This window comes from Neodiprion lecontei, chromosome 4 (genome assembly GCF_021901455.1).
Source record: "Neodiprion lecontei isolate iyNeoLeco1 chromosome 4, iyNeoLeco1.1, whole genome shotgun sequence".
Taxonomy (NCBI): Eukaryota; Metazoa; Arthropoda; class Insecta; order Hymenoptera; family Diprionidae; genus Neodiprion; species Neodiprion lecontei.
In genome coordinates this window covers 40,083,366-40,098,626 of record NC_060263.1, presented here as the reverse complement: position 1 = coordinate 40,098,626, position 15,261 = coordinate 40,083,366, and the positions used below count along the sequence as shown (strand labels likewise).

General features: G+C 36.1%; 1 protein-coding gene across 6 annotated transcripts in view; it reads left to right on the top strand.

Annotated features, from left to right (window-relative positions):
• LOC107221776 (pleckstrin homology domain-containing family G member 5) overlaps positions 1-15,261 on the top strand; it is a 164,319-nt gene that overhangs the window by 21,954 nt on the left and 127,104 nt on the right. For all 6 annotated transcript variants that reach the window (XR_006904012.1, XR_006904015.1, XR_006904013.1 and 3 more), the window contains 2 exons: positions 3,791-3,884; positions 3,960-4,050. Coding sequence is in view for 1 of the 6 variants with exons in the window: in XM_046738167.1 (XP_046594123.1) it covers positions 3,791-3,884; positions 3,960-4,050 (185 nt within the window). In the remaining 5 variants the exon portion in view is untranslated. The remainder of the gene's footprint in view (positions 1-3,790; positions 3,885-3,959; positions 4,051-15,261) is intronic.

The following is a 15,261-nucleotide window of genomic DNA, read 5'->3' as shown; positions in this document are numbered from 1 at the left end:
CTTTCTACGGAGACACAAAGAACCGATAAGCCAATTGTACGAGTTTGGCGAAGCGCAACGTGAACACTAAAACCCTCTCTCTCAAGACTATCAGGCACAGGAAAACACTTTACGTTGTTTCTTCGCACGACACTCGAGCTTTTCTTTGTCGTTCTTTTCTCATCTCATTATGTTCACAGCCGTTGATGAAATTTGGATGTGGCTTTACACCTATCGAGGAAATCTGAAACTCAGAAACACAGAAATTGTGTTTTCTATAGAGTCGCGCAGAAAAAATATCGATTTCAAATGACGATTCTCTGTAAGATTATGAATATCTACGAAAAATTTGTATGAAATTATATTCCTTAAACATGGTTAGACGTCACATTTCTCTTACAAAGTAAAGTTACTGAAAACAAGTTCAAAACCTAGCAGATATATAACGAAAACCACAATATTCTACGAGAAATTCTATTAAAAAACTAGGTAATAGTACGTTTTGAATTTCCCATAAAAATAGTAAATGTATGGAGTTTCGTGACCCGAGAAGATATATGAGTGAGAAGTTAATCGGGGAAGGTCAATTTTTGACGAGAAAAAAAAAAGTGGTAAATATTTTTATGAAAAATTTAGAGAAAGACGGGGTTGAAGTTTCCAAGGTCAAAGTGACGATGCATTTTTCAGAAAAAAGTTTATTTCAAAGTAAAACTATAACAATAGTCAAACATACTGACGGTTTAGAAAATCAACACCTTCAAAGTCATTCTAAAATAACAAAACAGTCATATTTTCTACACTGTTCCATCACGGTAACGTTACTAAATTTTAAAGCTCGTACAGAGAAAGGGGTGAGTCGAATTGAAACGCATTGGTTTTACTCTAACGGTATATCTGTAGGATTCCTTGAAGGTTAACGACGCCAACGATCTTGCGCCGGTCGATAGGCAACCTCAGTTACACATGACATAATTACAGCGTGTGACTTCGGTTGCCTATCTGCCGGCGCAAGATAGTTAGCGTTTAGAACCCTCGTCGAAAACTCCCGATAAAATGAACCGATGACGAATAACAAGGACGATGAGGCTCGGGATCGGGGCGATATTAATTAGCGCGTGACTACCGATCAAATAATCATCATCCCCCAGAGCTTCTCCGTAAAATCCCCGCCTCCGCTCCTCCGGCCCACTTTTCCCCTCGCCATTCGAGCCGATACTGCATGGAATATAGACAGCAGGTACTTCGAGATATACCCACGGTGCTGGCTGGTACGTGCCGAGACGCAAACATCCATTCGGCGAAGGTATGTACCAGCCTACACTAAAGCTAATCGATCGATCGCCTTGGCGTGGCAGTTATGTAGGCGTCTAGGCTGCAAGGCTTCGGGATAATATCGTTTGCTCGTCATCCGCGGCGAACGTCACACGCAACGATTTCGCACCGTTGCTGATCTCATCGATGCATGCGAGCTCCGCGAAGCTTATTTTGACTAATTCAGGGGGTTGCTGGTGGGGTGAGAATCGATATTTTTCCTGTAGTTAACGTATAACTAGATATTTATCGAATTATTATAGTCGAAAGTTGCGATAATTTTGACCGAAGAAAGAGAAAAAATGCAACATGGGAAGCACTCTGCGATTCGTCATCTGGTGGAAAAAAATCAAACTAATGTAACCAGGCTGAGAGCTGATCTTTGATCGTGTTTTTTCCGTGCGGATGGTAGATTAACAGGTAGATTGTTGTTTATGTTTAATTAATTCATGTGACATGAGTAATTTTAAACACCAAGAATTCGATTTTCCTTCATTAAAATTGAAAACTTAGGTTATGTGGTGATAAAATGGCGCCGATAACCAAGTACTGACGTCATGGGGACATTTTCCGATAGAGACCGAGCGCAAGTATCAGTAGCGTCACGATTGGCCAAATTTGTTTCGTTTCTTCAATTTGTTTAGAAAACATGTTTCAAAAATCATATTCAAGAAATTGTATGAAATGCTTTCCCGATCTACATGGCACGAAAATATTCAGTTCAGTATTTATTTATTATACATTGTGAGAAACGTTCTATTCGTCAAATATTAGCTTGTCTTGTTTTGAAAGTAAGATCCATCTGCTCTTAAAATTTTTTATATCCATGTGTCTTAAGTGTTGTCACGACAATTGGTAACTCATTTTTCCAACAAGCCTTCCTTGCGATTTTTATGCCATTTTTTAGCACCAAGTAATTGAAATGAAGCCTGGGTTCGTCAACTCGCCAACTTATTCAAGAAAATTCTTTTCCTTGACCTTTTTTTTTTACCTCTCTTTGCATGTTGTTTTTTTTCGAAAGGAATGACGCTCTGTATACCGTCTTTTGATCGGTAAAAGTCGGATAATTGGGTCGGGACCCATGATCTATGAGTGATGCGACTCAAAGAGAGAATCGGATCCAGAGCAGGCAGCCCTTTGAAATTTTTTCTTTGAGTATAGAGAATTTCCAGAAAACTCAATTTGAGTTTGGGAACTCCTGAGAATACAGGGCTTCGAGGCTTCAACTTACGTATGTATATAAATGAAAGCAAATAGGAAATTCCGTTCCAGTGTACATGTCAAAGAAACAGAGACAAAGAGAATCTCTTTAACGTACTTGTGTAATTCTTCGTGTTTGTACGAAACTAGGTTTGCGACCCTGAAATTTTTTTTTAGTCTGTAAACTGACCGTTGAAAACGGGACTGATTCTGTATTGAATAAACTTTTCAGACCAAATAAGAAAGGAGGAAAAATTTTCTTTCAGTTTGGGCATCTTGCGTATAAGCTTTAGGGTTTTATTCCGTCTTCTTTATCGTCTGAGTACGTCACGTGGAAAAAAGCAACGTTCTTTAGAAGTACATTAGACGATTTGAGGAACGTCTAATATTATTGAAAATATTTCTTTAAACCGAGATTTCCAGTGACTTAATCGCTTCGGACTCGCACAACCAGATTTATACGTTTGTAGACTTATCGAACCGCATTGATACCAATATTCATACTGAAAAAAGTTCACCTCATTTTGCATGTATGATACATCCGTTATTTATAATACCTCAGTTTAACGAAAGTAGATCTTCGGTTATATCCTGCGAATTGAAACCCCAAGTTCAATATTCTTTCGTTTCGGTATTAAATCCATGACTCTGTCTAAAGTTTTGCGCATTTAATGGCATAGCTGTCAGTTTTTGAGTGTTCGACTTTTGATGATTTCGCGATGATTTCACCTTTGTGATATCTTTCTTCCATTCGGACATCGTGATTACTTCATACTGTACACGCGATCATGTATTTGAAAATAGCAGATATAAACAAATGGTCGAAATTCTTTGTACATTTTCACGAAAAAACAATTTTCTGCTAATCGAATACCAATTTATACATAAACTTTATATGAACGATAAAAATTTTACTGAATTTTGTCAACATTTTTCTTCTTGTTTTTGTGTGTCAGCCATTGTGAATTTTTGAATTTCGAGTTCAGATTCGTAATCAGCGACCCCGAAAGACAATTTGTGTAAAATTTCAAGTAAATCGTAGGTAAGGAAAAATGTAAGCACGAAATGGGGTTAACCTAGATTATCACCGACCATCTCTCACCTGTAAAATAAATTTGCACATTTAGACGAATCTTTTTTTATCGATGGTACCCTATGTACGGAGGTTGAAATTGGGTCGATTTACGACGTCGTCATGATGCGAGCTTGTAGCTGAGTAAATATTATCATCGAGACACGCCATCGGAAGGCGTCGTTACCTCGTCTTATCACCGACCTCCATTTCGTATTCTCGTTGCAGGCGACTTTCGGCCCCAGAAAAAGGACATCGACCCGCAAGGAACAGACCCTTCCACCCTTCGGACGTCATAGCGACTACTATGACTCGAGAATAGGTGAGGAAACCTGGGCTCAAAATGACCGACCTGACATTCATATCGAATTGTTTATCCCCTTTCGTCGTTTTTCAGACCTCACTCGGCCCCCTTTCGAGGCCTCAAGTCTGCCGGCTCTTACAGCCCCCGAAAACCTCGAGGAGGATGAATCGTCGACAACGAATGTGTGAGTAAAATTCATTATTATACGGGTTGATATTGGCCGTTTTTTGGCATCGTCGATCTCGATATTTTTCTATTTTTTTTTTTTGCCGACAACAAGTCTTTTTGATGGCATTAAAAATATAACATATATCGCATTAAATAGTTTATGAAAAGAAATAACATTCTTATGTTAAATTTCTTTTTGCCCGATTTGCCCGAGATTGAACTTCCGTGATATATGGGTTAAAAAAAAAAACTATAATTTCCGAAACGAGTGAGTTCAAAAATCGGAAAAAATTCACAGAGAGTACCTTTAAGTAGTACTCATGTATAACCAATTATGGAACAGATCCGAGAGGGTTAAAAAAAAGTGGCTGAATTGGTGGAGAACGCCTCATAGAAGGGTCTGCTTCTGATTTTGATAAAATAGTGCGGGAATTGTGATGATAAAAATGGCTAGAAATATTCGTTTATAACTTTCCGACTTTTTGTTAAGGGAGTGAAACAACCCTCTGATAACTTTTGGCGGCAGCCATTTTGTGTTTTGATAAATTGTAAACCCATTTTTGTCGAATTTCGTTTCAAAGCGCTTTACTTCGATTTTTTCCGAAATCTGTCGTTGAAATTATAATTCCCAAAACGGGGAACGTCAATATGGATTAAAAACCGAAAAATTTATTTCCACATGATTTTCGGATCAGTGGTTATAATTTTAAAATTCACAATATTGGATCTTCACCGTTTCAAAATTGATATTTCGGATCTAGAGAAATGAATGACTTGCTTTTAGTATGGCGTGAACTTATCAATACTTTGAACATGAGGCACTCTGCATTGGAGTGATTTTTGGAAATGGGATTTGTCTGAATGCAATTTGAAACCGAATTCGGTCAAACAATGATCGAATTCTGTTTTGAATCGTGTAACTTTTTGACGAAAATTGCTATATAGTTAGAAATACCAAAAGCTGACCTTGATTTTGCAAAATTCAAACCACGGATCTAAAATATCAAGAGAGTTTTAGAAAGTGCAGGATTTTGTTAGATAAAAATCGAACTTTACGAATTCTGAATTTTTGGTTGCCCAACTTGGATCGTTCAGTTTAAAAATCGATATTTCGTACTAAGTTTTAGCAGAGTCGACTCTTAAGGTTTACAAACATTCATTTTCGGAAAAATTGTGGTGGTTTTCGTTTTCTCTAAGCGATATCTGATCTGCCATTTTGAATTTATCTAGAATATCCTAAAGTTATGCAAAAAAGAACGGCATGAAACATCTTTGATAGATAAATATCGAAGGAAAGAGAGAAAAAAAAAGTTAGGTTCTAATATCAACTCTGTGGAATTACCCCGTCTGTCTAATAAAAATCCAAATCTACATAAAAGTATATAAATCAGATTGAATTGAAGATTGTATAAAGAATGAAAAAATCCTCATAATTCGATTTTAGACGCGCGTCGTAGCGATTGATAATAAAATTTACTCACAATCAGATAAAAACGTGCCTTTGTTATACGGCAGCTGGGTTTTGCCTCAGTTTTCTTTTTCTTTTTTTTTTTTTTTTTTTTTCTCATTTCACTTTTTTCTCGCAGCGTTATCCCGTCTTATGCCAACCATTACGATTGTTAAAACGTTCCATTGAACGCGTACATATCGCTAAAAGCACGCGATTATCACCTCAGAGAAGCCGAAACGTTTTTTTTTTTTTTTTCTGTTTTCATTTTTCTCAATGCGTCGCCTTTCCTTTATCATTTTTTCCTCGTATTAACGTTATTATTATTATTATTATTATTATTATTATTATTATTATTACGCCTCGTTTTTTCTCCACATAAATGGGACAAAATCTTCCTCCTCCTTGACTTGGTAATTCTTTTCTTATCTTATAATTAAATTTATTCACCCTCCGCCAGGATTATATATCCTTCCTCCTTGCCCCTCCCCCCCCCCCCCCCCACTTGCTCCTATGTCCTAGCTTCGAGATTTCTCACTTCAATATCGCAGTCTCATTCCGGTATAAATATATCATATCCACGACTTCGATTTGCAGTTGATTTTAATTGCACCGCGGCGTAAAAAAAAAAAAAAAAATGGGTAAAAAAAAAACAGAGTTTGCGGAAAAAGAAAGAACCGCAAGGGGATGAGAAAAGAAAAATTAATTTCGCCTCGATTCTTAATTGCAATTCTTTCTTGCGCGATATCAGACCGGCTAATTAATTGATCCCCAAAATGTACCGCATCAGCTACAGATAATTAAATACAAAATTTCCAACCCTGGGTTACAAAAAAATTCCCACAAATAAACGACGAATCGTTAATAAATTTTTCTGTTCCGAAGGAAAGAGAAAGAAGAGAAAAGAAAAGAAAATCCTCTTCTCGTGAATTATTGCCCAACTTTTTTACCGGCTTCTCGCGCAATTCTCGACACTTCTCTCCCTCCTTCAGCTTGACCCTTGGAACCCGACCCGCGGAATGGGCGAATCCATTGTCGTTCGTTTCGATTTTGACCATCAATAAGATTATGTCCCTTGAGCCTGGAGTTCGGAGGTAACGTGGATAACGCCGCAAGTAGTAGAACCAAGTCGTTGGTCAGACGGCCGCCGTTTTGCCCGCAGCAAATCGATCTACAGCTAGACGGTTCGTGTTTACATACAGTAGAACCTCGATTTTCTCAAACTCGTCTGCGGGCTGATTATACATATATATATATATTTTTTTTTTATTCGAAACTATGTAAATCGAATCGGATAATTGAGAAGAATTAAAAAAGGCTGTAGGTGTCATTTAGGGAGAAAAAAAAAAAGAAACAGTTCACCAAAGAATTCATGTGATAAATATAACTATATGCAGTAAAGAGAAAGAATTTTTATTACCGACTTAACTGTAATGTTCAATTTTTTTACCTCAAATGCGCTTTAGGGAAATTTATGTCAATTTTGTCGCGCTTTTCGAGGTCAAAAAAGCAAATCCAAATCAGCGGGAAATATGAGTCCAATTGAAGAGTCCCAATTTTCAAATAAATATTGCGCCCCTGAGTTGAGTCGGAAATAAAGTCTTATATGTAACACAGGAATAAAAGTCGCCTTTATTCCCTTGTTGCATAATGTAATATTATTCCCGACTCGACTATAATGTTACTTTTTTGACCTGTAAAGGGGGAGAAAAGTTGGATATTATTCCCTCTTAACTTTTTTCCCTCATTTTGCGGGAATAAAGTAACACTTTTTTTCCGCGTTTGCGGGAAATATGAAAACATTTTTTAATTCTACTTTTTAATTATTCGGGATCGAATTTCGTTTCTCTGTAAATCGAACCATGGACCGTTTTAATCGACTACGATTCGAGGTCCTACTGTTATACGCATCTTCTGCTCATGTGGTATAAAGTTGACTCCGTCTTGATCGCAATATTTCCCATTCCTCCTCCACCTTCGAGTTGAATGGCGAGGTGAACGAATCGAATCAGAGGCTCGGGATAATATCGTACCTACTATTTTGCTGAATCGCTTTATGTAGCCGACGATTTTTCTCAGCAATTGGTCGACCTTTTTTCAACCCTGGAAGTGTTCGGATTGACGGTTTTGTATTCAGTTATGCGATGATGATTATTACTCCAACCTGAAATTTTTCCCGATATTGTTTAGACTGAAAAAATCAGTTGTTCGATCTCAGATAATAATTACTCCATGTATACCTAGGCAGATATTTTATCGATTTGAAAATATATTTAATAGTTTTAATGAAAATAATTGTATCTCAAGTAAAATTTTCTTCACAAAAATTGTCTTGTATGGAAAATTTTTTTTATTTATTCAGTTTCTTTTTTTTTTTTTTTCTTCTTTTCACCTTAAGAGTATAGGTACACGCGACTCTTTAACTGCGGGCAAAATCATTTATCGATTTCAAACACTAATTAATACGGAATACAGATAATAAATGTAGGTGCAAAAGAAAATACTACAAAAAAAAGAAAAAAGATACGACGAAACTTCAGCTTTAAAATTACATTATCCTCAATCATTTTCAGCTATATATATAAACGTAACGTGTAACAGATTTTGCTTGTAATTAATTATCACGGGTAATAAACACCGATCTTGAAATTTTTTATTATACCGCAATGTAATGTTTGCACGTACGTAAATAATTGACAAACGAAAGCAATCCTTGAAAAATATTCACGAGTTATATTCTTACCTCATCTCGTGCTTATTATTTCATCCTCCCAGTACCACCAAATTTTCTGCACCCTTGCCGTTGTTGTTCTGCATGAACCCTTCTCTCATTCTTTTCTCTCTGTATAAATTTCTATTCTCTTCTCCCCCTCGCAGGTTCAACTTTTAAATTGAAGAAACGACCCGCGCTTCAACCCCTGAAACTCGCAAGAGAGTTCTCCCTTATCTTACGCGTGTATATATACAGAATCTTTTGCAATTGCGGGAAGAAAATACTCACCAAATTTCAATTATCTAAAAAATTATCACTCGGTATTGTCTTTCGAAAAGTGATTATATTCATTCCTGCACAGAACTACGCAGAGCCCGTAATAATCCGTAAAGCATTGAAATCGAATTGTAGCGAATTATTCTCTCAATCAATCATCGCGTTCAGCCTCCAGCTTGTAATTCGAAACATCAAAGGAAAATCCTTATCTCAATTATCTTCTACCCATCGACCAAAAAAAAAAAAAAAAAAAAACCCATCTTCTCCAATATTTTGTTTCTGTGATTTTCACGAGCTATGTGCATATATATTATTAACCTGTATTATCGTACTGAAAATGAGATTGAAAGAAGTATTTTCGTGATTTTTAATTCGCACGTCCACGACAAACAAGTCAACGAAAAGTCAAGTTGAATATAATTTTGTATTGTAAAAATTATTACGAAAAATTCGAAGAGAAACTCCTTTCTTTTTTTTTCTTCTTTTTTACCATACATTTGCCGCTCCTACCGTGTAATTTGTATAATTTCCGCTTTATCCCCGCTCCCCATTTTCTCCTCGTTTCTAATTCACTTCCGTCGAGGTGCAAACGTGCCTTTTAATCTCCGAATCGAAGTATCTACAAAAGTCAGAGTGAACCGAGCTTCCGAGTGTGTGGCGTCCTATACAGACTTTGGCCGTATGTCTCCGATTCGAGATCGAGTGCACCTTCAATCTACCTTCTACCTTCTACCTTACTTCTCCTCCTCCTCCTCCAACCCACCTGACGTTATTTATCACCACCGCGCCACCTTCGCCCGATACGTTTTACGGACGTTGTTGCAGAGGCTTTGAAGGGTTGTACAAACCTGTATATATATACGTACATACACTGCGCGCCCAGGAATTCAGTGCAGCCGACGAAAGCTCCAAGGCATCGTACGAAATGACGCAATCTGGAAGGAGGAGTTCTTTTTCCACTTTTCACTTTGTTTCTCTCCGTTTTTTTTTTTTTTCTTCAGTTTTTTGCGGGTTAGATTCATTTCCTGGTGAAACGTTTACAGCGATAATATTTAACATGGGATAAATTCGCTTGCAATCCATTCGTGAAAGTCAAATTACTTGGTGGATAATTGTGTCGGACGTATTTTTCTTCTTTCTTTTTCTCAAATTCAATTTCCAAGTAAATGAAAATTCTTGCGTATCATACAAGGGATGTTAACTTCGCTGGAATTTTTTTTTTCCTTTTTCCTTTGCAATTGTCGTTTTTGAGCTATGAATTATTTGTGGAATTCTTTCGTACTTTCACGCTTTTTCCTGTTTTAAGAATATTTGGTTTATGTCTTCGGTCATTTTAAAATGGATAACCATATTTTTTTTTACACTTTCTTTAATATTATGAAGTAATATTATATAATTAATATAGAATATTTGAAAGAAATTATTTCACCTTCTAAACGTTATTTGAACATGTTTGATTTAAAGATGAATATAGTTAAGAATTTTTGTACAAATTATTTTAATGTTAAAAAATGTATCTTTTCAAATCAAATATCATGAAATCGGTAAAAAATAGTTGCTAAACAAGTGATTCCGTCATTTGTTGAATTGACCTTAAGATAATTGAAAAAAAAATCAAACATTTTATTACTTGTTTATAATTTAAAAACAGATAAAAACATCAAAATTTATATTATTGGTATATGCTTCTATGGTTTCGGTTCTTTTTTTTTTTGTTTTTCTCAGCATATGAAACCGAACAGAGTTAGTTAAAATTTACCAAAGACTTGGTAAAATTGTTTTTCATTCCTGTAACTCGAAGATTCAAAATTTGGTGCCAAAACGAATCTCTCCAAATGTTCCAAGTAAATTGCCAAGTATTTTCTCCACGCTAATGGCTGGCAGTTACTTTAACTGCATTCGTGAAAAATATTTTTAGACTATGTGGGAAGTTCGCTGCATACGGGGCTTGGAAAATTTATGGGTTTATTTAAGAGCGCGAAGACACCTGCGAATGCAAAATGTCTCCCCAGCTCCCTGCAGGATTTATGTATGTAACGCAGAATGTTGCATAGCAGGGATATCCATTGCCAAGGGTATTCCCTATTTCACGTTCCTACCGTGAGGCATATTCCATTGGGGTCGTGTAATACGCCTACCCTTACCGACAGAGCAGGCTCACCCTTTTTCTTCCTGTATTCAATAAACAAACGATCGGAAAAGGTTCAAATTTCGACGATGCGTCGCTCTTTTGTAGCGGTATTCGGGAAGGTTATCCGTATCCAAAAAACGTTAACAAAAATGTGTGATTTTTTGACACGCGTTACTATTCCCAAATTTCCCGTATTTCCGGGATCAAACAGTGCATAGCTGAGATACTTTCCGCCATTCCAGAATGAGTGAGGAGAAAAAATTTACACCGTGAGACTGTTCACCTGCAATATTGAGGTCACCGGACGAGAACTAGGAATTACAATAATTTCGTAAATAAAAGTTATCCTTTCCGTTCGTTTGTTTATTTAATAGAGGAAGAAAAATGCTGGGTTTGCTCGGTCGGTAAAGGTAGGAATACAGCACGAACTTAAAACATACATACCGTGAAGTTGGCTAAACGTCTCTTTACAAACGTCGAAGCGAGCGTAAAATAAAATTATGCACTGTGTATAATACACAGAGTGTCGTGAGAACTGCAAGCTTTTGCAAGCGAAGTGACGCGTTTAAAGAGCTTTTTTTTCCCCCAACTCTCGTCTCTCGGACGATTCGTTTTTTCTCTTGCTCTTTTAACTCGTAATATCACCCCTAAAACGCACGTTTGCACATTAGCAAAGCGTCAAATCGCTTGAGGATAATCGACACGAGCAAACACTGTCTGTTATTATACCATATGTGTATATATATATATATATATACATATTTATATATCTTTGCTCATTAAATATACCCTACACATAGTTGTTCCATAGGTATACCTGTAATAACTACGGCTCTGTGCGCGCTTCGAATTATGGACCGAAATAGCCAGCCGAGAGAGTCGAGAGAGTCGACAAAGAGCGACGGGTAGTATAATTAATTTACGATGGATTATGTTTTTCACTGAAATTTTTTTTTTTTTTTTTTTTGTTTCTATTTTCATTCTCTTTTACTTTTTTCATTTTATTATTATATACGTATACACGGTATACGTTGAGCGTACTTTGGACGGTATTTATACCGGGTGAATGCACAGTTAAATGAACGAGGCTGAGAAAATAAAGTAATATGAGCTTTTTATCCAAGTTTTTCGTATTAGGAATATCGGTAATTTTCACGTTTTGCGATCGTTTTATGTACAATATTACTTACCGCGCACACATATTTTGTGTAAAAAAAAAAAGAACTCGATTAGTTCGTGAATTGATAGTTTTGGAAAAAAATGTTGTAAAAGAACTTTTACGATTAAGTTCGTATTTTTAGTTGCACGTGTTGAGAGATTTGATGAAATTTTTCTCACTGCTAGAGCAAAACGAGTTAAAATATGCACAGAAATTTGACATTCGTTTGTGGCATCGTGTAAGAAATAAAAAAAAAAAAAAAAACAAAAAACAGAATAAGAAAAAATACTTATCTATGCAGACCAAATTCCTGTGTTCTCGACGTCACGTGTCATATGCCTAATCCACGATGTTGATACCGGTAAACGTGAATTTTGAGTTCGGATTCTAGATGTCAAATTTTTAGTTTCTTTCATATAACTAATAAAAGAAAAAATAGTTTTTTTGGGATGAAGTTTACTTTTGTAGAAACCAGAACGATATTTCGGATTGTAAGAAAAAATACCTATTTTCTCAAACATTTATTGTAAATAACAATTAAACGAACTTCAGTTTTGCATTTAAATTACTTTTATTAAAAAATAATAATTAGTCACAGGTTGACAGAATTTTTTTTTTTTTTTTTTTCATTTTCTTTGGATTTTTATTTAAATGAATAAATATTGATTCCATGCATCGGATAATAACCAAAATATTAATTTATTACTTAGAAAGTTTGCTTTCGTCTTTTTTACGTTGATAAATAAGCCTTGGATCTTTTTCGTAATAACTGATCAACCAAAAACTTGAAGACTTATTTATCAATTCTCAAAAAGTTTATAAACAATAAACGAAGATTTTGGTTATTATTCCATCCATAGAATCAAAATTCAATTATTTTAATATAAACTGATTGAAGAAACAAAAAAATGTTGTTGACCCTGAAGCATCAATGGTACATTATATACTTCCGAGTCTTGAGCGAATTTACTTTAACGCACCGGGTCGGTCTCTCGGCGATCGATTCAGACGATGGGGTAGGTCGGAGACTATCGATTTCTCTGGAGAATTGCCGGGACACAGACCGTAGATTCTGTGAATTTCTGATCATGCGGCGCGTCTACAAGGCGCCCCTCATCCCGGGGGTGAATAAACTGACGACCACCCGGCAGCTCGCACGCTCCGACCGCCCTGAGCTACTTCCACCATTTTAAAAAATTTGGTGTCTGTCTTACGGTTCCTTCAATAGTCAGAAAACACGTCGAAGGTAATTCTTTTGACAAATTTTCTGCGATTTTTATCGAGAGAACAGAATACAAAACAAACATGTTTTAAAAGTTTTTTTCGTGGTTTTTGGGTTAACTCTTTAGTCACGGTGAGATGCTCAGCGTGCCGGCTTAAAAATTTCCATATTCTAGCCTTATCACAGTTTATTTACAACTTTAAAACAATTTTTGTTACTTCGTATAACCCCAAAAACGCTCGAGTAACGAGTTTCCGTGAAAATCATCGAATTTTGATCGTTTTTTCGATTTTGCATCCGCCATGTTGGATCCGCCATACTGGATCCGCCATCTTGGATTGAGAAATTATCAAATTCTGTCTTCAGATTCCGCGTGAACAAAGTACGGGCCAAAATATCGAGTTGTAAAATGTGTGACTAAAAGGGCCAAGGACTGTTAGATGAAAATAATTATAAATGTAAAATAATCAGGATAAGAATCTAGCCAATTCTGCATGGGATTTATGTTCGCCAAATCAGAGGTTATCAACCTAATAATTGCAAAAATTTCAATAGATAAAATTGCACAAATTTTAGAATGATTTGAAACTTTGGAATTGACCTATTTTCAATCGAATTTTTATATCAAAGCCACGTTGTACAGATAAACGAAATTGGCTATTTATCCAATCAGACAAGCTAGATTCAATCCTGCAGTTTCTATCAAAAAAAAAAAAGGAAGCAAAGCGTCTGAACTGTGGAAGATAAAATGGAACGTAATAAAAAAAAAAAAAAAAAATAGAGAAATAGAACGGTAAACTGTCCCGAACTGTCGTTAAATTGTGCAGGAATACCTGGATCAGACAGGGTCTTGATCGTAAATGGTTTTACTGGTTCATCGGCTGCACTGGAAACCTTCATTCGAAGAGTCAATTATAGTTCAGCGGAGAAGTAGAGATTAATTCAAAAAGCGTCAGCCGGTCGTTCCGAGTGCCATTCGAGGTTTTCATAAGCGGTTATTGAAGTCACCTTCAGTCCACCTTTGTGTTCATTTTAGCGCTGTTTGTCTTGATTCTTTCTTTTTGGAATTTTTTTGTATTTAATTGTTACTTTTTTTGTTTTTTAATTACTTATTTCTCGGCAGAAATTCACCTCAAACGATGTTTAATTAAATAGTATGAGAAAAACCGTCACGTATCGACGACGTGTTGCTAATTCTTCTTTATTCCATCCATTTCATCCAACGACGCTGTACGATCGCGTTCGCAAAACACCGACGTAAAGCTTTGCTTTTTTACGACTTATTTTACGACCTTCCGTTGACGGGACGGACAGAAATTTTGCGGCAAAATCGCCCAAATACCTCTTTTTTTTTAAACCCGCTTAGAGGCTTAGCTGTTATTTCGCACATTTAAACGCGTCTGTTACCTAGTCCAGTTTTCAACCATTTATTCGACTATTTACCACGGTCGGTAAAGAAAATGAGTCGGAACGAAAAGGCGAAGTTCGCAGAAGTGAAACTGAATCAGCCGATCAAGCGGAAGTTAATTTTTTCAGAACGACATTCTGTAATAAAGGAAAAAAATGTTGTAACACTACACTTCCACCGTAAACAGTTAACGTGTTATATTGAAAAATGTCTTCACGACGTCAGAGTTTCGCTGTCGGCGCCATTTTATCACCACAGATAACCTAAGTTTTTGATTTTATGGTCAGCCTGGTTACATTAGTTTGATTTTTTTCCACCAGATCACGCATTGGTAGGTTACAATCCCAATAGTTATGAAAACGTCAGAGAAATCGTATTATATTTTTTCTCAAAATCCGTACAGTTCGTACAATTGTCGTGCTAAAAATAGCTCGTTTCATTCGTAAACGAATTTCCTAGGAATTGCCTGAGATAGATTTCTTCTTGAGTTGGTCAAGTAGGAAAAAAAAAATCACTTTATCAACTTTGGATTACGTCAGGTTTTTGCTTCGATAATTTTTCTATTCGACTGTACGCATCCAATGCATCTTTAACTTTCGATCTTAATTCGATTGGATAAGATATCGCGCGTCTAATGGTATAAGGGCGTATGTGCGATTACACAACCTTTAACCACGCGTAAATGTGATAAGGCGTTTTTGTTGCTCCTATGTATTTACGTCAAAAACGTGAGGATGCTTTTGAATACGTTGAATTTTTAACAGTGGATCAATTAACGATAAAACACTGATGGTGTAAGGTTATATGTTAGTAGATACGACCTTATACCCTTGCGCTTGACATTATTTTTTTAGAAAAAAAAAAAAAAAAA